Source organism: Nicotiana sylvestris, chromosome 8, assembly GCF_000393655.2.
Source record: "Nicotiana sylvestris chromosome 8, ASM39365v2, whole genome shotgun sequence".
NCBI lineage: Eukaryota > Viridiplantae > Streptophyta > Magnoliopsida > Solanales > Solanaceae > Nicotiana > Nicotiana sylvestris.
In genome coordinates, this window is record NC_091064.1 from 220,319,147 (window position 1) to 220,342,880 (window position 23,734).

The 23,734-nt window shown below is 36.9% G+C and overlaps 2 protein-coding genes across 3 annotated transcripts; one reads left to right on the plus strand and one right to left on the minus strand.

The window, feature by feature from the left end:
• Positions 1-11,957: 11,957 nt before the first annotated feature.
• Positions 11,958-13,026, plus strand: LOC138876396 (uncharacterized). The gene is made up of 4 exons (XM_070155310.1): positions 11,958-12,102; positions 12,477-12,602; positions 12,712-12,770; positions 12,868-13,026. The coding sequence occupies exons 1-4, from the start codon at positions 11,958-11,960 to the stop codon at positions 13,024-13,026; spliced, it is 489 nt and encodes a 162-aa protein (XP_070011411.1).
• A 2,153-nt stretch (positions 13,027-15,179) lies between these two features.
• LOC104214055 (ABC transporter C family member 10-like) lies at positions 15,180-23,247 on the minus strand. 2 transcript variants are annotated; one of them, XM_009763654.2, is made up of 12 exons: positions 22,721-23,247; positions 19,155-21,196; positions 18,714-19,034; positions 18,554-18,640; positions 17,809-18,396; positions 17,566-17,730; positions 17,152-17,446; positions 16,839-17,053; positions 16,454-16,759; positions 16,267-16,330; positions 15,946-16,185; positions 15,180-15,440 (listed from the first exon to the last, which is right to left on the minus strand). In XM_009763654.2, the coding sequence occupies exons 2-12, from the start codon at positions 21,177-21,179 to the stop codon at positions 15,334-15,336; spliced, it is 4,413 nt and encodes a 1,470-aa protein (XP_009761956.1). In that variant the 5' UTR covers positions 21,180-21,196; positions 22,721-23,247; the 3' UTR covers positions 15,180-15,333. The 2 variants fall into 2 exon arrangements, with proteins under 2 accessions (XP_009761956.1, XP_009761955.1); XM_009763653.2 differs by having other exon boundaries at positions 19,155-21,187; positions 22,721-23,246.
• Positions 23,248-23,734: the final 487 nt, after the last annotated feature.

A 23,734-nucleotide genomic window follows, 5' to 3' on the forward strand; every position in this document is an offset into this window, starting at 1 on the left:
CCGGTTCCGAAGGTTGTAAATTTTGAACCCAAATTGATTCGTTTTGAGCTGCTAGTACCTTTTCTTTCTAGCCCTATCCAAAACCCCACGTTACGGTCCAAAGAAATACCTTTTGACCAGTCTTCGAAAAATTTCAAGTCATGCAAATGGAAGTCGAGAATAACACTCTGATCCCCGACAGAAAAGTAATAAAATGAGAGAGTCTTATTGGTGAAAACCTTCACGGGCACCTTGAGGCGGCTATAAGTTGAGAGAAAAACCAAAATGAGAGAGGCTTGATAGTGAAAACCCTTCGGGCACTACAAGTCGAATAAAGATTGAGAATCATACAGGAAAGCACCAGACGAAGATTGTGAAAGGCGATTAACGATGGAGGATAGGCCACGTGTGCATGTCATGGCCAATAGAGTTGGTGTCCATATCTGATAGGTTTTACTTTGTAGTTTTCTTGTTAGGAGTCATCTCTTTCTTTTTCCTTTTACTCTGTTCCTTTTACCTTTGTCATTTCCTCTTCTTGAGTCTCTTTGGTCAGAACAAGCGAGAAATGATTTCAAAATTTGCCATCATCTTTCCAATTATGCAAGACGAGATCTGACCAGTACATCAAAGTGGTATAAGTCAGGAAAGAACAAGCGCAATGAGCTGGTAATAGTCAACGTGCTTTGAGGTTCGCGCAAAATACCCAAGATTGGTCCATATCAATTCAGGGAAAGTGCAACAAAAAGAGGGCCAGGAGGATTGAACCGAGGGTATATTCGACGATGAGATTGACAAAAGGATGGACCAGTGTCAAGAAGGATATCCCCAGCAGAAATCGAGGGTTATAAGGCCAAGGCCAACGGAAAATCAAGAAAGAACAACGCGGAAAGCAATGGACATAATTGGGAAATTCATAGGAGACTCAAAGGTTGGGGAAATGCCAGTTCACGGACAATACCGCAAAAGAAGATATTGGGTCTGCACCGGAAAAAGGTATTCCAGTAACACAGACAATGGAGGGAGTGGTTAATCAATGAACATGCAAGATCTTCAAGTGAAATCAGCTGTCATGAAAATACATGAGGTCAGATAAGGAGATTGGGAAAACGGTTAAGAGGTTTGTGAATAAAGAATTGTCAAGAAGGATGAAAGGTATCAGCCAAGCTTCAAGATGGTCAAACAACGCATAGATGGGAAAATGGTTGATAGCATCCCCAACAGGAGTATCACAACCAACCACCACGTTTTAAACTAACCAAATTTTCTTTGATTTGAAGCAGGAACAGGGAATGTTACTGATGACGGAAAGATGCGCCACAAGAAAGATTGTCAAACTGGGGCAGAAAATTTTCGTTCATTTCAAAAAATTTCGGGAAGTCTAACACAAGTTTGGTGAAAAGCGGTATCCCCAGCAGTTTTTCGGGAGAAGGCAAAACAAGTTTTAAAGAAAGCAATGCCAGGAGGAAGATAACACGAGTTTTAAGGGAGGTAGTCTTCGAAGGAAAAAGATAACCAAAAAAAAAAGAAGAAAAGAGAAAAAAGAGGAAGACCAGTTTTGCAAAAGGAAACGGTTTGCAGAGGAATGAAACATCAGTCTTAAGGGAAGTAGTCTTTGAAGGAGTAAGATAACATATTTTTCAAAAAGTATTATCCCCAGCAGTTTACAGAGAAATGAGACACCAGTTTTGAGGGAAGTAGTTTTGAAGAAGGAAGACAGTACAAGTTTTGAGGGAAGTAGTTTTGAAGAAAGATAATTCAAGTTAGAAGGGAAATGGTTCAGGAGGTAAAGAGAAACAATGGCGTTTTATTTTTCGAAGTTATTGATTGAAGTCAGGAGCCCGCCTGAAGAAAGGAATGGTGTTTTATTTTTCAAAGTTGTTGATTGAAGTCAGGAGCCCGCCTGGAGAATGGAGGTGTTATATTTTAAGAAATAGTTGAAGTCAGGAGCCCGCCTGGAGAATGGAGGTGTTATATTTTAAGAAATAGTTGAAGTCAGGAGCCCGCCTGGAGAATAGAGGTGTTATATTTTAAAAAGTGTTGAAGTCAGGAGCCCGCCTGGAGAATGGAGGTGTTATATTTTTAAGTTATAGTCAAGGTCAGGAGCCCGCCTGAAGAAAGGAATGGCGTTTTTATTTTTTCGAAGATGTTGTTGAAGTCAGGAGCCCGCCTGAAAAAAGGAATGGCGCTTTATTTTTCGAAGTTGTTGTTGAGGTCTGGAGCCCGCCTGAAGAAAGGAATGACGTTTTTATTTTCGAAGTTGTTGTTGAGGTCAGGAGCCCGTCTGAAGAAAGGAATGGCGTTTTTATTTTTTCGAAGATGTTGTTGAAGTCAGGAGCCCGCCTGAAGAAAGGAATGACGCTTTATTTTTCGAAGTTGTTGTTAAAGTCAGGAGTCCTCCTAAAGAAAGGGATGGCGTTTTTATTTTCGAAGTTGTTGTTGAGGTCAGGAGCCCGCCTAAAGAAAGGAATGACGTTTTTATTTTTTTGAAGATGTTGTTAAAGTCAGGAGCCCGCCTGAAGAAAGGAATGGCGCTTTATTTTTCGAAGTTGTTGTTGAGGTCAGGAGCCCGCCTGAAGAAAAGAATGGCGTTTTTATTTTCGAAGTTGTTGTTGAGGTTAGGAGCTCGCCTGAAGAAAGGAATGACGTTTTTATTTTCGAAGTTGTTGTTGAGGTCAGGAGCCCGTCTGAAGAAAGGAATGGCGTTTTTATTTTTTCGAAGATGTTGTTGAAGTCAGGAGCCCGCCTGAAGAAAGGAATGGCATTTTTATTTTCGAAGTTGTTGTTGAGGTCAGGAGCCCGCCTGAAGAAAGGAATGGCGTTTTATTTTTCGAAGTTATTGATTGAAGTCAGGAGCCCGCTTGGAGAATGGAGGTGTTATATTTTTTAAATTATAGTTGAGGTCAGGAGCCCGCCTGAAGAGAGGAATGGCGATTTATTTTTAAGTTGTTGTTGAAGTCAGGAGCCGAAGGCAAGGGGGAACAATGGCAATACGAATGCAGTTCTAAGTTGTTGTTGAAGTCAGGAGCCCGCCTGGAGATCAGAATGGCGTTATATTTTTAAGTTGTTGTTGAAGTCAGGAGTCCGCCTGAAGAGAGGAATGGCGTTTTATTTTTAAGTTGTTGTTGAATTCAGTAGCCCGCCTGGAGATCGGAATGACGTTATATTTCTAAGTTGTTGGTTGAAGTCAGGAGCCCGCCTGAAGAGAGGAATGGTGTTTTATTTTCATAGTTGTGTTTGAAATCAGGAGCCCGCCTGAAGAAAGGAATGGCGTTTTATTTTTAAGTTGTTGTTGAAGTTAGGAGCCCGCCTGAAGAGAGGAATGGTGTTTTATTTTCCGGTCTTAAAGTTGGGAGCCTGCCCATATAACAGAGGAATACATTTCAGTCTTTACATTTCAAGTTTTGAAGTTGGGAGCCCGCCCATATAAAAGAGGAATACATTTCAGTCTTTACATTTCAAGTTTTGAAGTTGGGAGCCCGCCCATATAACAGAGGAATACATTTCAGTCTTTACGTTTCAAGTTTTGAGGTCAGTAGAAAGGCATTATCTTTTTAAGTAGTTGTTGAAGTCAGTAAAGCAGAGGAATACAACAAAAAATCCCCAGCATAAATTCAAGTTCAGAAATCAGAGGGAAGGCAACAGTGGTCAGAAGAAGGCAGTTCAAGCTTCAAAGGAAAAATAATGCGAAGCTCACAAGAAGGAAATAAGCAGTTCGAGTTCGGTAATCAAGATAGAATACAAGTCAAGTCAGAAGTAAAGAAACATCAGAGGAAACACAAGGCAACAAGACAGCGAGGCGACAAGGCAACAACAGTCTCATGACCAAGTTTGAGAATAAATCTTTGTAATTCATAGACCATAGCTTAGTATAACTTCTTTATTTTTTATCAAGGTGTAATAAGGAGGTCAGTAAGTAGTAGCAGTAGCAGCAACATCAGTAACAGTAAATCCACAGTTTCATGGTAGTCCCAGCTACCAAAAATTCTGAACTACACGCGACCTGATTCCCTTATAACCAGGGATATGTAGGTTGTCCAAAACCAGGACTCGGTTGCGCCTTTCCTTTTTATTTTCTTTCTCTTTTGAATAACGATATGATCAAAAATTAGTCGCATTGTTCACTTTGCCCGAAAGCTCTTCGTGTTTTCGAGCAAAGAGGGGCAACTGTGAATACCTAATTTTTGACAACATTTAATTTTTTATCACTTCTTTTATGTAAATATTTTAGGGGGTTTTAACCTACTATTATTTTAGCTTTATTACACTTTTTATTATAGGATAAAAATACCAAAAAAATTAAAAGCTGAATTATCACTATTAATATTTTTATTATTATTTTTTGTTTTTTTTATATAAAAAAAATCCGAAAATATTAATTTTTTAAAAAAATAAAAATAAAATTTCGGGAATGATTTAAAAAATAAGAAAAAGGGAAATATTGAATAAAAAAATATAAAAGTAAAAATAGGTGAAATTTTCTTTTAAAAAAAGTAAAAGAATGTAGAAATTAAAAAATAAATAAAAAGTTTTGTGGAAATTTTAAAAAATTAAAAAGCAAAAGAAGGTTGAAATTAAAAAATAAATATAAAGGTATCTGAAAATTTAAAAAAATTAAAGTAAATGAAAGTAGAATTTTTAAAAGAAAAAGGAAAATAAAGTGGTTTGTTTTTTTTAAAGAAAAGTTAAATAAAGTGAGATTCTCTTTTAAAAAAATAAAAAGTGGGATTTTAAATAAAATAAAAGTAATTAAAGTTGGAATTTTAAAAATAAAAGTAAATAAAGGTGGAATTTCTTTTTCTAAAAAAATAAAAGCAATTTGTAAGTGGGATTTCTTTTAATTAAAAAAATAAAAAAATAATAAAAAAACACAATCTGAAAAAATTCGAAAATTTTGCTATAAATGGAACAGAAAATTTAGGAAGAAGGGGGTTCAAAAAAAAAGAGAAAAAAAGAGATAGAGAGAAGAAAAAAAGAGGGGGCGGAGAGAGCGGTATACACTCGATATACACTCTGGATACACTGGATATACAGGGACAGAATTCATTCTGGAGAGAGTAAAAAAGATAGAACCAAATTTTCTGAAATATTGAGAGCGGAAGAACACCAGAGAGAGTTCAAAGCTAGAAAGAGAAAACAAAGAGAGATTTCCGAACTATTTTTCTTCTCCATTTTTACTAGTTTTCTCCGTGTTGCTGGGATTTCTGGATTGAGGTGTTGAAGCTATTGTGTTGGGCTTTCTGCTGCTGTATTTTGCTGTTTGTTGTTGCTTACCCCATTTTTCTGTTCTACAAACCAGGTACACACATGAACTCACTGATGATGTAACTCTGAGATTAAGCATGAAATAAAGTATTTGGGCAGTTGCTCGCTGGATGAGGCGTCTGTTGTTATTCCATTATAAATGATAGTTGAAATATGTTTTGAGATGATTAACACTCGATGAAATTTGAAGCTGTGGAATGTGTACTTAACGAGGACTATATGGGATCAGTAATCTCACCTTATTCGATTATAGATTTGGTAGTTAAACACTGAATTCAGTGGCATAGACTTTCAGGTTAACTGTACACTCTAAATAGTCCAGTATGCTGTAATGTGGTAGCGAATAATGTTAGTTTCCAATCGTTAATTGTTAGTGTTAGTTTAAATGAGTGTTGTTAAGCATGAATTTGTTTCTAGTGATCGTAAAGAAGAAAGACAAGTTTAAAAGAGGTCTGTGTCTCGTTGATTCAATTTCGTAGTCCAGTTGGTTCGAAGTATTAATGTGTTTGAGTGTTAATCTAGTAGTAGTGATTTGAATAATACCTTATTTTGAATTAGGCCTTTAGCTGGTTTGTATGAATTGGTTATTCTGTTGTGAACTATTTGGGCATATGTGAAGTAATTTGAAATAAGTGTAACAGATCTGGGCCTGCTGTTGGGCCTTACGTGACTGGGCTGCCGATGGCCCAGTTTTTAGAGATGTTTGGTTATAGTTTAGGAAAAACACGGGTTGCCCAGCTCAGGGAATCAATCTCCCGATCTGTCCTCCAAAGCCTGGTCAGTTGAGGCGTCTTGGGTCACACAGCTTGGGCCATTTGGGTCTGAGATTAAATGGAAGATGGACTGATAATACCCAAGGGATAGATGGTGGATCTCATTATCTCACAATAATTAATTAGGATTTTATTTTATTTTAGAGACAAATAGAAAATCGTAGTCACTTTTAGGTTGGCTTTTTAATAAAATAAAATGAGACGAGCCTCGCCAAATAAAACGTACAAACGGCGGGGCCCTCAATAAATGGTTATTTTAAATACTTAGACTTCAGGATGGGCCGTTTAGCAAAATTCCACGGCCTTCCCCAAAATAATGATACGCTAGTCGCTTTAGGCGCGCCTTTAATAATTTACTTTCTTAAACTCGGGTGCACATTTATGTGACCCAAATCCAAATCTCGACAGAGTTGAAATGTGTCAATAACCACGGGTGCATCGATGTGACGTGGTTCGAGATGTATTTTTACGACGTCACAATTCTCGTTAAAAATAATAATAATAAAAGCGGTAAACAGTTAAAATTTGCACATAGGTTCAACATGTATTAAAATCAGATAAATAAGCCGAATATGACAGTTGAGCGACCGTGCTAGAACCACGGAACTCGGATTGCCTAACACCTTCTCCCGGGTTAACAGTTCCTTACTTAGATTTCTGGTTCACGGACTGTAACACAAAATCAATCCTTTCCTCGATTCGGGATTCAACCGGTGACTTGGGACACCATAAATCTCCCAAGTGGCGACTCTGAAATAAATAAATAAATAAATCTTATTTCGATTGTCCTTTAATTGAAAAAACTCTTCTGCGCCCCTGCGTGCGTAGATGAAAAAGGAGGTGTGACAAATACATATTTGTAGCACCTCTTTATTTGTAGGTGACCAGTAAGCAATCGCTATCCTAGCAGGAGCGACCTCGCTCCAGTTCCTTTAACTATCTCAAACTTGACTGACCACTCCTGCATCTATTCCAAAGTCTCGTGTCCGTCCTTATAATGACTTCATCGGTATATTCCGCCAATGAATCCAGAACTATACGCAGCCTAATTCCTATAAAACCAGGGATATGTAGGCAGCTCAAAGACCAGAGTCCAGCCTCTATCTTTCAAAACATCCCATCCGATCAAAATTGTCCACCATTTTTTTACCCGAAAACTCTTTCAATTATTGCACAAATAGCCCCATTTGTGTTTTTAGAATGCAATTATAATTACTTTATAATTATAGCCTATGCATGCATTATTACATTATTTTACAGAAAAATAACCTTTTATATTTTTAAAATATTAGGTAATTATTTTAAAATATTTTCAGGCATAAAAATCATCTTTTACAACCTATTAGTTATTTTTAAAAATGGTTTTATCAATTAAATAGGGTATTTAACAAATGACCCCCTTATTTTCAAATTTAGCCTAAATACCTAGCCCAATTTTAACCCCAATTTCAAATTAAACCAGGCCCAAAATCTACCTAGCCCAAACCCCATATCTACCTGACCCAGTTCTTGTTAAATCCTGGTTGTTGATCATTTTTATTAATGGTCCAGATTCACCCTTATCTAAATTAAACCCTAATGACCTCCCCCCAGACCCCTCATTTCCTCTCCTCTCACTGCCGTCATCTATTCCTCTCTTCTCTCAAATACTCTAAAAAACCTAACCCTAATTCACCCTCATCGCCACTCATCTATTGTCGTTGTTTCTCACTACCAGCCGACCTCTAATGGCCTCTCCTTTGTTGGTATTGTCATCTCTAAGGTCCTCGAGGGACTAGGGTCAGTCCACTTACACCTATGGCCCTTTCTTGCCTGTTTGAGGTTGTTCCGGTTCGATTTCGAGTAAGATCTTCCTATTTCGCTTTAAACCTATGGATTTCTAAGCCTACTTCTTCATCTCTGTGTTGCTCTTCTCGAAACCCTAATTTCTTCCTTTAAACTTCTCAAATCTGTATATGGTTTGGACTTATTTCACCGATTTATGAAAGCCTTCTGATTTTTGAATAGTTTTCCATTTTTTTAAACTAGGGTTTCCCGAAAATTTCTTCTCTAAAACGTTTTGCTAATTTTGAGTATTTATTCTCCTATTCTTATGTATTTTTAACCGATTTCGTCAAGTTTGTTTTAACCCTAACTAGTTTATGCTAAAAAAACCCCAATTTTTCGACATTTTGTTTGGTTTCTAAGTTACTTGTGTACCGACTTTGTCCTATGCTTTGGTTACTTTGATTTTTCTTTAGCCTAATTCGATGTCTTGTGATTTTTTCTCCTAATATGCCTCTACTAAGGTTCTTGTTTCGACTTTTCTACTGATTCTATGTGTCTATATTCATTTTTTGCCTATTTATGGTAAACCTTTATTTTTCTCCTTAAATCAGTGTTGTTTTGAATTCTTTATTTACCAATTTGCTTCGTTAAGACCTATGTGTTGAGTCCTGACTATTCCTTTCTTGCCTTATTTGAATTGTCCGCGATACTTGCTGATTCTTTACGTGATTCTCTCCGTAATTAAACTCTCGACTATTGTATTCTGAAGTTCTTTATTTTTGGTTTGATTTGAACTCCTTTCCTTAACAAGACATCTGATTCTTACTTCTTTACTCAGTCTAATTGAGCCTCTTGCCTTAATTAGTTCCTGTCATTACCGTTGGTTGATTTTCCTTAATTAAAGGAGAAGACCATGTTGAATCTTTGTGTATCTTTGTGTGATTAATTCTGAAATCCTTTAATTGTTGATCATTGATTACTCTGCCTTATTTGATCTACTCTTGAACTACTATATAAACTCTCTTATTTTAACTTCTAAGACACGAACATCAGTTCAAAAAACCACTACTTTTACACTCTGAAAAGCTCTTTCTTCTCTCTCTGCTACTTGTGATCTTTGTTATTCTAGCTGGCTGCAAGTCAAGGCTGGAAATTATGCAACATTGTTCTTACATCTTGTGTTTTCTTTCTCTAACTGGTATGCTTCTGATTAAATTTTAGAATCCAAACCTATGTATTTATTTACTACCTTAGTTAATCAATCCGGAGTTCATTCCTGCTTCTGTTTACTACTTACCTAGCATGCCAAATTTTGCCTTATTCGAATATGTAGTTAGCAGGTTTTCACTTTACTTGTCTGTTTACTATCTTATTTAACATGTCTTGCATGTGTAACTAGCCCGTTTGACTAAATACTGTTCATCTAGCATGCCTAAACTTTGCCTTTGTGTAATTAGCATGCCTACACTTGTTAATACTTGCCTAGCATGTTCATTTAAGTCCTTGTCTGTTCTGCCTTACTCCAGCTAAGTTATCTAGTCTCTCTAGGGTAACGGTAGTTGTGTTGTTTATATGTCCTCAACATGTTTCTGTTGTGCTCCTAGCTTCATGTTTCAATGACTTGCATTCTATCTAACCTATTAGTTCTGTAGAACCCCTTGAGAGCTCTATGTATCCTGTTGTTTATGTGCTCCATTAAGATGTATTCTATGTGTTCCCAAACCCTCTTTCCTTGTGTGGAAACTGTTTGTCAAAGTATTTTCCAAAGCTGTTTGTTTAATGGCTTGTGTTCTGGGTACAAATTATTTTTCATACTTTCTCAAACTATTTTTATCACTAAATTAGTACTGGTTTTCAGAAAATCTTTTCCCTCCTAAGACCTTTCTTTATGTTGTTTACCAAAACTCTCTCAAATCCTGTCAAACACTCTCACTTACTTTTAGATTACTAAGTCATGCCCCTCTTGTATGTGTACTGCTTATAGACCCTTGAGATCTCTCTGAACTCTGGCATATCAGGGCTGGCACTTCCACACTGTACCTAAATCAGTCCTTATTTGAGAAAGGTCTGGGTGTGAGCACTGCCCGGAATCTTTGAGGTCCTTAGGGAACTATGACACACCTAGACATGAAATTGGCTATGTAAACTTTGGGCATTTGAGGATAGTGAAGTCTTGGAAATTACTTTGGGCCTATTTCAGGCTCCCTATAGCTTAATTTCTGTTCTATTTATGTAATTTATTCAATCTTTGATCTATAATAATTTATTGTAAACAAATATTCGGGTGACTAGTGAAAAGAGAGGGTAGTTGTATACTATGGGTAAAGTTGGGTAGATAACATACCTATAGGATTCATTTAGTTCAAATGTGTTTTGTTAGATAACATGCCTATAGGGTTCAAATGTGTTTTGTTAGATAATATGCCTATAGGATTTTGCTTTGGTTCAAATAAATTCTGCTTGCTTTGCTTTACATAATTAGAAATCATTCCTATAGGATCTAAAATCAGCTTTAATTACAGAAATCATGCCTATAGGATCTAAAACCAGTTTAGTTAGATCTAAAATCAGTTTAACTTTAACTCACACCTGTAAGTTCTGAATCAGATTAACTAACCTATTCGTTTCTTTAATAGTCTTCAACGCCGCATTAATTAATATTACTAGAAAGCATGCCTATAGGATTCCAATTGCCCGTTTAAAATTGTTTATTGTCTCATTGCATTCCTCATTAATGATTAGATAGGTTGCTCATAGGACATCACTATTACATGCCTAGGCAAACCTATAGGGCAATTGAAAATCCTGAAACTGTAAAACTACGCTCTATTATCTGTGACTGCTCATATTCAACAGGTCTAAAATCAATACGCAAACTGAATAGGTCTTTGGCATCCTAACTCAACATTGCATATTCTCTGCTGACATAAATATCCTGTTCTAAGGCTTCTTTTAAATACCTAAAACTGTATTTGATACGTGCACTTGCTTGCTCTGTTTGTGGAGGTGAAATTTGAGCCTTTAGTTGTTCCATCTTTGGTCCAGTCCTAATTATTTTTTTGGTTGTCGCCTAGATTTTTCTCCTTTAAAGTACCTTAGGATAGTCTAGAACTACCCTAATTAGAGGTCCTAAATACCTCAGGGCCACAAGGAAGGGACGGGTAGTGCACACATATGATATCTTTTAAGGCTGCTAGAACGCTTTAGGCTATGACCAAGGGGAGGGAATTGGGTAGTAAGGATATGATGACTACGCGTTAATGTCACGTGTAGCCCCTCATCGAGGAGTGATTACCGGACATTGCATGGGTATGATCCTGCAGGCTAACCAATCTAGGACCCCTCTTTCCCAATTCCTATGTGTTTAAATGAACTTCCTTTTTCTTCACATATATATGCAAGTTGTTCAAACCTCTCCCTTGCTCCCATTACCTAAATCATACATGTGTTTAGAATGTGAAAACATGACTTTATTTGCAAATATATGTTGAAATTGTTTACTCATTAAAATGACTAATGCACATAGTTTAAGTTCAGCCAGGACCCACCGTTGTGGACCGCGAGGGGTGCCTAACACCTTCCCCTCAAGGTTATTTCGAGTCCTTACCCTAATCTTTGGTAATGCAAATTAGTTACACGAGTTAATCATTCTAGGTGCCCTAACGCACCATAATTCGTTAGGTGGCGACTCTTCAAATTCAAATATTCAAATCCCAAAAGGAAACGAGTTGTTCCCAATGAATGTCAAAACCCGGAATCTGCGAGGAAAAAGGGGGAGTGACAGCCACTATACAAAATATATACAAAATGGATTGTCACTATACAAAAATATACAAAATAGACTGCCACTATACAAAAAATATATAAAACAGACTATCATTATACAAAAAATATATAAAATAGATATTTCGGGCTATTAGATCCTATCATGAAGCAGCTAAGGATGTAAGGTGGGTTGAGGCCATGGAGGTAGAGATTCAAGCTTTAGAAGACAATCACGCATGCAAATTTGTGACATGGCCTCCTGACAAGAAGACAATTGGTTGCAAATAGGTCTATAAGATCAAGTATACGGCTTTTGGAAATATAGAAAGGTTCAAGGCTCGATTCGTGACTAAAGGTTATAGTCAGAAGGAAGACTTGAATTACCGGAAAACATTTTCACATGTGGTAAAAATGGTCACTCTTAGATCTGTTATTGCTATTGCAACTGCAAAGGGTTGGGTCTTGCAAAAAATGAACGTGTACAATGCTTTCTTGCAAGGTGATTTAGAGGAGGAAGTATATATACATTTGTCACGGGGCTTCTCACATTCAGCAGGTAAAGTACAGGTTTGTCGACTGCACAAGTCCCTTTATGGGCTTAAGCAGGCCTCACCCAGTGGAATATCAAGTTGACTACTACTCTTCTTCGATCAGGCTTCAAACAAAGTCACTTTGATTATTCGTTGTTCACCAAACAACTTAATGAGAGAATAGTCATTATTTTGGTATACATGGATGACTTACTCATCACTGGAGATGATGTTGCAATCATATCAGACACTAAAGATATACTTCATTAGAGTTTCAAAATAAAGGATTTATGAGAGCTAAAATATTTTCTAGGCACTGAGTTTGCAATGAGTAAGGAAATAATCTTGTTACATCAAAGAAAGTATTCTCTTGAGTTTATCTCTGATGTTGGTTTGATAGGAGCCAAGCTTGTAGGGGCTCCTATTGAGGTAAATCAAAAGCTGACCATATCTGAATTTGATCACCAATTTGGTGTTGAAAATGATTCATTGCTCGCAGATCCTGGAGCCTACCAGAGATTGATTGGTAGGTTGCTTTACTTAAAAATTACTAGGTCGGATATATCTTTTACAGTACAATGTTTGAGCCAATTCATGCATGCTCTCAATACTTCACACTTGGAAGCTGCCTTAAGTTGATCTTGAAGAAGAATCCAGGTCTAGGGCTTCTTATGTCGTCTACAGGTTCTACCAAGTTGCAAGCCTACTGTGATGCTGATTGGCCCTCTTGACCAAATACCAGAAAGTCTGTAACTGCCTATCTGGTTATACTTGGTGCTCTCATCTCTTAGAAATCCAAGAAGCAAAACACTATTGCTCATAGTTCAGCTGAAGCTGAGTATAAGAGCTTAGCTTCAACAGTGGCAGAGATTATGGGGTTGGTTGATTTGTTCACTGAATTGGGTATCTCTCTCACTCTGCCTGCTCCACTCTATTGTGATAGTAAATAAGCTATGCAAATTGCTGCAGACCCATTTTTTCACGAGAAGACTAAATACAATATAGATTGTCATTTCATTCGTGAGAAGGTGCTACAAGGGTTGGTAGAGACTGGGTATTTGTCATACGTGGATCACCCTGCTGACATCTTGACCAAGGGGTTAAGTAGTTTTCAATATGATCATTTGCTATCCAACCTAAAGAATATTTTCATTAGACCTAGCTTGAAGGGAGGGAGTGTTGAGGAGTAACTGATATAGGGTAGTAGTTAGAGTTAGTTTGTTATTTAATGGAATCATAGTTGGCTAACTAGGGTACATAATAGTAACTACGGTTGAGTTAGATATTAGTTAGTATAAATAGTTGTTAGTCGGTTAGTTGTGTACAATTGAGTATCATTTTACTTAATGGAATAGTGAAGTTTCATTCCCAGCTTCTTCTTCGACTCACACGCAATCTCTCCATTCAACTGACATTGCTTGAATTCATCAAATTGACAGAAGTGTACCTATTCGACGCTGACATGGCACAAAACCTGAGTCTCACTTCTAGCGTGTGAACATATAAAAAACGAGTTGACATGGAATTTTTTCCTTATTCAAATGTTTTCTAACTCTTTTCTCATATCTCTAATTCTCTAAACAAAACAATCTCATGACCGGGGGGAATGAGACCAGTCATAAGTTATGTTGGAGGTTGACTTTCCCGTGACGTTTATTTTTTTTTTTAAATCTGGTTGTCCCTAAATTCAAAAACACTTGGATATACCATATATGTTTTTGGCAAAATACACAGTTTACCCATCAACCTTGCAGCGAAATCCCTATTACACACCTCTCTTTCACAGGAAACCTTTTACACACTCAACCTTCCAAAAGTGTGTCTAAGACACACTACTTTTGACCAAATAGCACTTGCGTGTTTACACACAAAAAAGCGCGTGAAACCCATAAAAAATCCTATATTTTTCTCCCCTCCCACAAGAACCCCTCCCCTCCCTCTGGTCTTCTTCCTCACCACCCTTTCCCTCATTTTCTTCCACCAAAAAGAATTTTTGAAAGAATATATCAAATTTAGATCTAAAATTAAGCGGATTTTGTTGGTTTATTGTCTAAATATTGTGAAAATTATTTATTTGTGATAGATTTAAAAGCCTTAACATTAGTATTGAAGGTTTGGTGAAAAAAAATCTAGAATCCACTATTGTTGGGGTATCGAAAAAAAAACTTGGAAATTCAATTGGGTCTTGTTGATTATTGGGTTTATTGAACTCAATTTGTTGCTCGATTATTTTTGGCTAGTTGTTTAGATAGTGTAGTTGAATTTTGGTATTGTTGGAAACTTTCTCACAAACAACCATGGTGGTAGCAACAATGGTGCTTAAGATAGAAAATGGAAAGATGAAACAGATGGATTTTAATTTTAATTTCTAATATATTTTTTCTTTTTTAAAGTCAATGACACGTGTCGCGACCCTATTAGGGCGTGAATTTCACGTTATCTGAAAAATTGGTCAAGCACAAAAGTGGTTTGTCTTAGACACACTTTTGAAAAGTTGAGTGTGTAAAAGGTTTCCCGTAAAAGATAGATGTGTAACAGGGATTTCGCTGCAAGTTTGATGGGTAAACTATGTATTTTTGCCTATGTTTTTCTACCATTAGTTTGATATACCATAAATATTTCACGTTACGAAGATATATGCACATCTAGAGTTGTATATTAAATGGCATTCTTAATCATTTTCTTTTTTGTTTCTTTACAATTGAGGATTTAAATTACAATACATACATTGAAATCAAATATTTTTATAAAGGCCATACATTATTGAGAAATAAGAAAGATCAGGGGGTTCAAGGACAGTGGGATGTTCATAGGCACACAAATTCTTGTAGGAATTTAATTGACTTTTAAGGTTAAAAAGGACATTCAATTTTTAATGGGTATTTTGGTCTTTCGATCTTTGACTTGGGACTTCATGCTTATAACATGGTATATATATATATATATATGATGATACGATATATTATATAAGCATGTACAACCTTTTGGATTTTCACCATATTTTGCCTATGATTACGTAGCTAAATTTTGAAAGTAAACTGAAGAGATATTCAAATCCATGTCTTTACACAACGTAAAGAATTTTTACACTATTTTAGTTAAAAGCTAATGGTAAATTAACGCCCAGTAGGTATGAATTAATAACTCGAAAAACAGATAATTAACAAGCTATAAGCGGCTAACAACACTGATAAATGTAAAATTTATTTACATCGTATATATAACTTAAATCCATATTCATGAGTTCCATTCCATACTCATATTGACTCTTGAGAATGTGACCAGTATTCATTAACAAGCTGCCTAAATAATGAACTTTCCTTATTCACAAGATTCATTGGTTCATCATATTCTACCAGCTTCCCTGTAAAAAAAAAAAATGTAATTAAACATTTCAATATTTTTGTAAATTCACATGAAACAATATATAACATTCTTTAATGAATAGTGTGTTAGATGCGACGGAAGTCATTTTTCATTTAAAAAAAAGATATTTTCCAATATTAGGTTGGTGAGTGCGAGATATTTCCCAAAAAAGATATAAAAATTTAAAAAATTGTAATAATATTAGCAAATTAGAGATTTGATGAAATTTTTGAGTAATAAAGACTGACAATAAAAAAAGGTAGCCCGGTGCACTAAACTCCGGTTATGCGCGAGGTTCGGGGAAGGGCCAGACCACAAGGGTGTATTATATACGACACGAAGTTAAGAGTTGAGACAGTTTTGACAGAAAATGCTTCTGCCCAAAAGTGAGAGAAGTTAACCAAACACTACAAAATGACTTGCTCGTGAAAATAATTTTTTCGAAAATGACTTTCGTCGTACCAAGCACACCCGAAATTTGGAATTATTTTCTTGAACCTTACCATCACTTATAGCAAGAATCATAGTGCAGTCCATAACAGTTGGGATTCTATGAGCCACTGTTATGACTGTGCAGTCCTCAAATTCTGTCCTTATTGTTTTCTGTATTATGGAATCTGTTGCATTATCAATTGATGCAGTGGCTTCGTCAAGCACTAGTATTTTCCTTCGTTTCAACAATGCTCTTCCTAGACAGAACAATTGTCTTTGTCCCATGCTCCAATTTGATCCATCTTGTGCCACTGTATATATTACTGATCGTTAGTATAATCTTCGTTTCATGGACGATTCAATACATTATCAGGTTATGTTGTTTCACTTACCTGGGGAGTCTAGCCTTCCTTCTTTCTGTTGAACAACGTCTCGAAGTTGACATTTTCCCAAAACCTTGTACCAATGACAAAGGAAATGAACGTTGAAACTGATATTATAAATAAGCAGTTACATGTTTGGATAGAAGCGTTGAATCTGATATATAGTAAAAGGGCGATAGTTATCAAAATATGTTACCTCCCATATTTCCTGATCAGTATGCTGTGATAAAGGATCAAGATTGTATCTAACAGTCCCGCTAAAAAGTGTTGGATCTTGTGGAATGATCGATATAGAAGATCGAAGGTCATGAATCCCGATTGTTGAGATATTTAGGCCATCTATTATGATCATTCCTTCCGTTGGCTCTACCAAGCGAAACAAGGCACTTATAAGAGTTGTTTTGCCACTACCTGTCCTGCCTACAATTCCAACTTTATATCCACCTTCGATTATGCAGCTAACGCCTTGTAGAACTAGTGGCGCGTTGGGTTGATATCTGACCTGAAATATACATACTGTAAGCTTTATATTACTTATGAGAAGAAAGGAAGATGAATAACTAAGGCATTAGGATACTAACCTTTAAATCAACAATCTCCACTTTACCAGTGGAAGGCCAACCGGGAGCAGGTCTATTGCCTTCTATTATTTCAGGGCGTTCGCTAGGAATATGCATGTATTGCTCTAATCTTTCTATGGAAATGATGGAATTTTCTAGCATGCATTGGTTTTGGACTGAAGAAACTAGGAATACGTTTAACGAAAGAGCATACGATAGAGCCATGCCAATATATCCTGAAAATAAATAGCCAAAATCTTAGTATATGGACTGAACTTCATTTTGTTCTAGTTTTGTTGATTGTTAAGGTAACAAAATAAAATAAACTCATTACCTGAGTCAGAAGCTTCGAAGGGACGCAAGACCATGGCTAAGGCTGAGGACGAGAGAACTATGGCGCAGAGTATTTCAAGACGTTGGATCAACCACTCGGTTGCTGAAAAGCTATGGAAAAAGGCAATGGCATTTCTATCGACAAGGTGCAAATATTCTGTGCAAAAACGATCCTCCTCCTCGAAAGCTCTGATGGTCATTGCTCCCGCTATCGCTTCAGCAAGATGGCTAGCAACAGATGACTTAGCTGTGCCATCAATTCTCATGAGTTCCTTTGCTGAAGCAAAATAGAATCTCTGTGCAGAACAATAAAACAGTGGACTACAATATTAAGTAGGCAGTCAATAGAGTTTTTCGCCGTCTGCAGCTTAATTGTAAGGACTAGTAATGAATCATGAGTAGTTAATAGACTCACCTGTAAAATCACTGTCATATAAATAGTTGGTATAATGACAATCAAGATTGGCCAAGTAAGAGCAGCCAATATTCCTAAGCTGAAGTATGTGGTCAAGGTTGAGGCCAAGGCTTGACTGAATCGAAATGACATGTCAAGATCCAAAACACTGAGGTCTGAAGACAACTGCAAAAGAAGACTATGTTAGTACCATAAAAACTTTCCAGCATTGTTGTTAGGCTTGCTTAGATCGTAGTTTCTTACCCGACTAAGTATTCTTCCAAGTGGGGTTGAGTCGTTGAATGACATTGGTGCTCGGAATATTGAGGTTATTAACTTAGTAAAAATAGATTTTGAAGACTTGAGGCCTAAATCAATCACTGCATACGACCTAAGGAACAAAGTTAGCGACATACCAAATCCTATGGATGTGTATATTAGGATGAGATTAAATTTGCTGATATTTGAACTCTGTAAATCAGCAGCTAACAATAGATTTTGTCCAAGCTGCCCAACCATATATAGGAGGTGTGATAATATAGCCAAAAGAAGGTAGAAAAATCCATTGCTTTGGCCAACATATTGTTTATAAGGCTTAAGACCAGTGTATCCTGTTTCTCTTTCTTCTTGTTTGATCAACTGCTCACCGACAGCTGCTATTAGCTTCTCTTCTGCACACAATTGATGTATATTTTCTTTGGAGCTTTTGGTTGTTTCTTTGAGAGAACACCCTCCATTACTCTCACCTTTTGTTGCGTCGCCATGTGCATTAATGAGGTTTTGAAACTCTTCACAAAAAAGAAGCAACTGATCAAAGGAAGCTGACTGTATGATCTTCCCTTCAGACATTAGCTATTAACAAAATAAAGCTCTCTTAGATCCACAACTTACGCACAAACTGTTCGAAAAAGTCAGGCAAACAAACTCATAGAAATAAATGTGAGGTTATACATAGTAAACGAGATCAAGCTTGTAATTATGAGATAATATGCAGAATAAGATTACTAACCAATATTGAATCAAATGTCGGAAGGAAGTCTACTTGATGAGTAACAAGCAAGACTGTCTTTCCAGAAAGAGCTCCCATGACATATTCCTGATCGTATTCCAAGTTAGCAGTTTCGCGAAATACTTTTCAGTTTTTAGTTCAGAGAGATAAGGGTTCTTACATTAAACAGACAGGTTGAGGTATGTGCATCAACTGCACTGAATGGATCGTCCAAGAGATATATGTCTGCATCTTGATACAGTGCACGTGCCAGCTGAACTCGCTGCTTCTGTCCGCCACTAAGGTTAACACCTCTTTCTCCAATAATCGTTTCGTCACCAAAAGGAAACATTTCAAGGTCCTTGACAAGAGAACACCTTTCAAGTGTTTCTTGATACTTGAGTTGATCAATGTTGGAACCAAAAAGAATGTTATCCCTTATTGTTCCTGTCTGAATCCATGCATTCTGAGAAACGTATGCCACTGTTCCATGAACTTGAACCTGAAAGTGGAGAAGCGAATGAAGCAGGTTTAACACTGAACTACTCTTCTCTGCTGAGATCCAAATATTACAGAACAATTTGACAGTTAAAAAAGAATGACAAGCCAATGTAAAGCTTACCAGGCCATCAACGGAAGGAACTTCTCCGAGAATTGCAGCTAAAAGTGTTGATTTACCAGAACCAACCTCTCCACATATTGCTAACTTTTGCCCTGGTTTAACATGAAGGTTTACACTTTTCACTGTAGGATTAGGCGAATTCGCATCCCATGATATCCCATTGGAGTTGATAATTATGGAATGCTCAAGTTCCTTTTCCTTGTACTTCTTCTTGATAGGTCTGTTTTGCAACTCAGAAGCCTCGAGAAATTCCTCAATTCGAGTGAAGGAAACTTTTGCTTCTATGAATACTCCAAGAATATCGGGGACTGACCTAATAGGTTCCTGAACAATGCGTAAAGTGGCAAGGAATGTGAAGACATTAGTGGTATTCAGAGGGACTTTGAGTAAGTAACAAGACCAGAAAGTAACTGCAGATACTATGATTGGCGTTGACCAAAACAAAACCAGGTAATATCCTTTCTGCATCTGCACTGCTGATAACCATTTGTATTCTTCTTCTCTTAGCTTTTCAATAGCATTCTTAAAATGTTTCTCCCACGCGTACAACTTCAACACTTTCATACTAGTAAGTGCTTCTGTTATGGCCCTCAGCATTTTATCTTGCGCAACCATAAGCCCGGTCAAGTACTTGTGCTGTGATTTGGCCACTGGAGAATTTCCTAGCACACTTACTACCACTAATAATAGAGTCGGTATGGTAGCCAGTCCCACAGCATAATACATTATGACTAATGCAATGCATATCTGAACACCCGTTGTCCATATTTGGTGAAACCAATACGGAAATTCACCAATCTTATAGGTATCAACCGTGGCATAGTTTATTATCTCGCCAGGTGAATGAGTACTCTTAGCAGTGTTTGAAAGCCGGAGTTGCTTATCATAGATAGCTGCAGTAAGCAACGATTTAATTTGAAGTCCGATTAATCTAGTCCTGAAAAACCATTGCCTCTCTGCTAATGATTCTATGCATTTGGCGATAAGGATTCCCCCAGCTAGCACATAACCTTTGTATCTGAAAGCTCCCTTTCCTTTGGCAACTTCAATGAAGGCATAAAGAAATAACGGTCCTATTGATACCGTCACTGTCTTAATCAGAGCGAAGAATCCAGATACCACTATGGCTTTCCATTGACAGAAGACTATCGTTGAAAATACAGAAGGCCGAGTATATGGATTTTTTTGCTTTCTTTTATTTATTTGATCCTTAAACGAAGAGTACAATGTCCCAGCTTGATCCTCTTGCCTCAATTCTGGAATGTCCTCATCGATAAGAGTTTTCTCCTTGCCCTTCTTCAATAAATCATTTAACCAGCTAAATGATACTGTGCTAAAAACTCCAGCTTTGGCAAATGGAGTTGTATTCTCCTTTGGTTCAACTTTACTACAGGCATCGGTTTCTTCTCCCAACAGAGGTTCACAAGTGCATAAATTCTTTTGGTCTTTGGATGCCGAAACGATCATCAGAATCACCCCCGGAAGTGGTAACAAGTCCAAGACTGATTTTGTGTACACTACCTTTTCGACAATTACTTGCCACATGGATGAAATGCAAAGAAATCCTGCTAGTAAGCTTGCAAGAAAAAGACACAACTTTCCCAGTGAAGAAGTATGTTGTTTCTTGATAGAAAATAAACTTAGCAGCAACCATGCGAGCCCTTGTGACAGCGGAACCAGCCATTGAAGGAGAGGTAGAATAGTTTGATCCGTGATGATTTTCCGTGAAACTTTCCACGTCCCAAAACACAAGTATGCTAAAGCTAAACAGCCGTTAAAAATGTAGGAACAACTCGACAAGATAGACTTCTCTTGGAACTTAGAGGATAACATACTCTTTGTTGATGCGAACTTTGTATAATAGAGGAAAACAAGAATCAACAGAAGAAAGATATCCGCAGAAATGACGAGTATGTGATTGGTGCATGAGGATGGATCAAGGAAAGTTGTAAAAGCTGAAGTACAACTCTCTCCAGCTTTCTGAGAACACTCATACTTCCCACAGAAAACCAGCCAGAGAACCATGGTTATCCCTGACAAAACTTAAAAAATAAAAACTAAGTAACAAGCACATTGTTGGGGTGGGGGGTAGGGGGTGGGGGGAGTATTATCAGATTCTTGATGTTGTATCCGCTAATGTGTAACAATCATGAAGAGTAGCAGAAGAAGAAAGATAACAGGAGAGGTTCATCCGATTTTCGTAACAACAGCAACTAGTAGTAGTACTACTACTAAGCCCTCAATCCCAAGAAAGTAGGGTCGGCTATATGAATCCTCACTAACCATGTCAGTTCGTTTGAGCTCATTTCACTCTAGGATTATACAAATTTCATGTTCATCGGATGTTTACGATTAAGAAAATTTCCCGGAGACTAGTTCATTATTAAGAAACATAATTTTTAAAAAGAATCACTTTTTAATTGCAAGATGGCAACAGCTGAAAATGCTAATCATTGTTCTTTCAAAGCTGCTGTTACCTTCAGAAGATAGAGAGCATTTTCCTGAATCAATTAAATGTACAGAGGAAGCATTTTAAATGTACAAGGCATTTAAAATCCAATAAAATGTTAAGATAAGGAGCATTTACCTTAATCAATTATAGTCCTACTTTCAGATAAAAACATAAAGAGAAAGCAGCCTACAAACAATCATCGCCAAACTTGTAGCAGCACTTTTGCTTAACAGTCACGCTAAACAGTTAAATTTCACTAACCTTCACATTTATAAAAGGGGAGCCTGGCGTAAATGGTGAAGTTGCTGCCATGTGACCAGGAAGTCACAGGTTCGAGCCGTGGAAAGAGCTTTGTTACACCCTAGACGAATCCCACATCGATAAAACATAGGAGAAATGCTGGGTAAATAAGTGGAAAGGCCTTAGACTCTAGTGACGCGTTTTAAAGTCGTGCGGGCCTAGGCCCAAAGCGGACAATGTCACTAGTGCGTCTTGAACATTGGTGGGGCAAACCTTAGCGAGGACGCCGAGTCCCTAAGAGGGTGTATGTGACACCCTAGGCGAATCCCAAATGGACAAAACACGAGAGAGATGTTGGGTATATAAGTGGACAGGCCTTAGACTCTAGTGATGCATTTTAAACCCGTGAAGGCCTAGGCCCAGAGCGGACAATATCACTAGCGGGCTAGGCTGTTACAAGCCTTTTGCAAAAATGCAAGACTGCGAACAATAGACCCTTGTGGTCCAGTCCTTTCCCGGACCCCGCGCATAGCGGGAGCTTAATGCACGGGGCTTCCCTTTAAACCAAAAGCACAATCTCTATTTCCTTTTCTCTTATTTCTTTTATTTTTCTATACTCGAAACCTGACTCAGAAACAACAGTGACATTTTAGCCTTTTCTCCACTTTTCTACAGCTGCCACTTGAAATGACAGCAATCCAAAAAAAGAATCTTCATTTTTTGCATTTCCCACCAAAAGAACAGAAGATTGATCAATGAAATTTTATAGAACTAACATGAACTGAAAAAAGAGCAAATTAAAACATTTCAGCAGAAGTAGCTGAATTAAGGAGCAAATTCAGATTTTCAAATAAAAGCAGAAGTTGGAACTTACCTTCTTTGTTTTGTTATTTTCAGCTCCAGAACACAGTCATCTGAAAAATCTTAGCTCTTCACAATTTCGACCAATTTTCCACCAGAGTATAGCATCTTGTGTGCTCACTCTATAATAGCTCCAACGTTTAAAATTATATATAACTGAATAAATAAATTTCCATGCATCTTATTATATGCAAATATGGACTTCTGACGTGAGATTTGCACATGGACACAAACAAAAAAACAAAAACAAAAAAAAAAGTAACCAACTACAACCACAGAAGCAATAAATGATATGCTGGTTTTAAGATCAATTTTGAGACAATACCATGTTCGTATAAAATCTCTCTATATATATATATATATATATTTGTACCATTGTGAAAAGTTGAGTATATTTACTGGAAACTGGTACAATATGGCAAAAAGTGTTCACTTGGGAAGTTTCGTTACTATCATTGTTACTTTTTTCCGACAAATATTAACCACTACAACTTTATATCATTTTATTACTTTCTACTCTTGGATGACATAAATTTGTCTTTTTCTATAAGGGCAAAAATAAAATTTAGAAGCCTAAAAAAAGAGAGTGAGAGAAGTGAAAATCTTTGTTTGCTTTAAGTAAATAAATTCTCCTAAAAGTAATGGTGGTTTTATGGTTTATTAAAGAATCAGATACCATAAGATAGACAGCATATTCACACAACTGTTAGCTGGGAAAATACTTACTTCGATACGCAAAAAGAATTTGCTCGCACTCATGTTTATATCAAGCAAATAAATATAATACATGTGTCGTGCTTATAAATTTTTGATCACTTTAATATGTGACTAATATGATAAATTACTCAATGGAATATAAATATCTGGTACGAGTAAGTATATTTTCACTCACAAGGTGTTGCCGAAAATTGATAGATGGATAACATATGTCTTTTATGTATATTTTTATGATTAATTAGCACTTAATTTTGTGACTAGTGGTGCTTATGAAGCTATATTAACTCATCTATTTAGCTCGTGGGAAAGG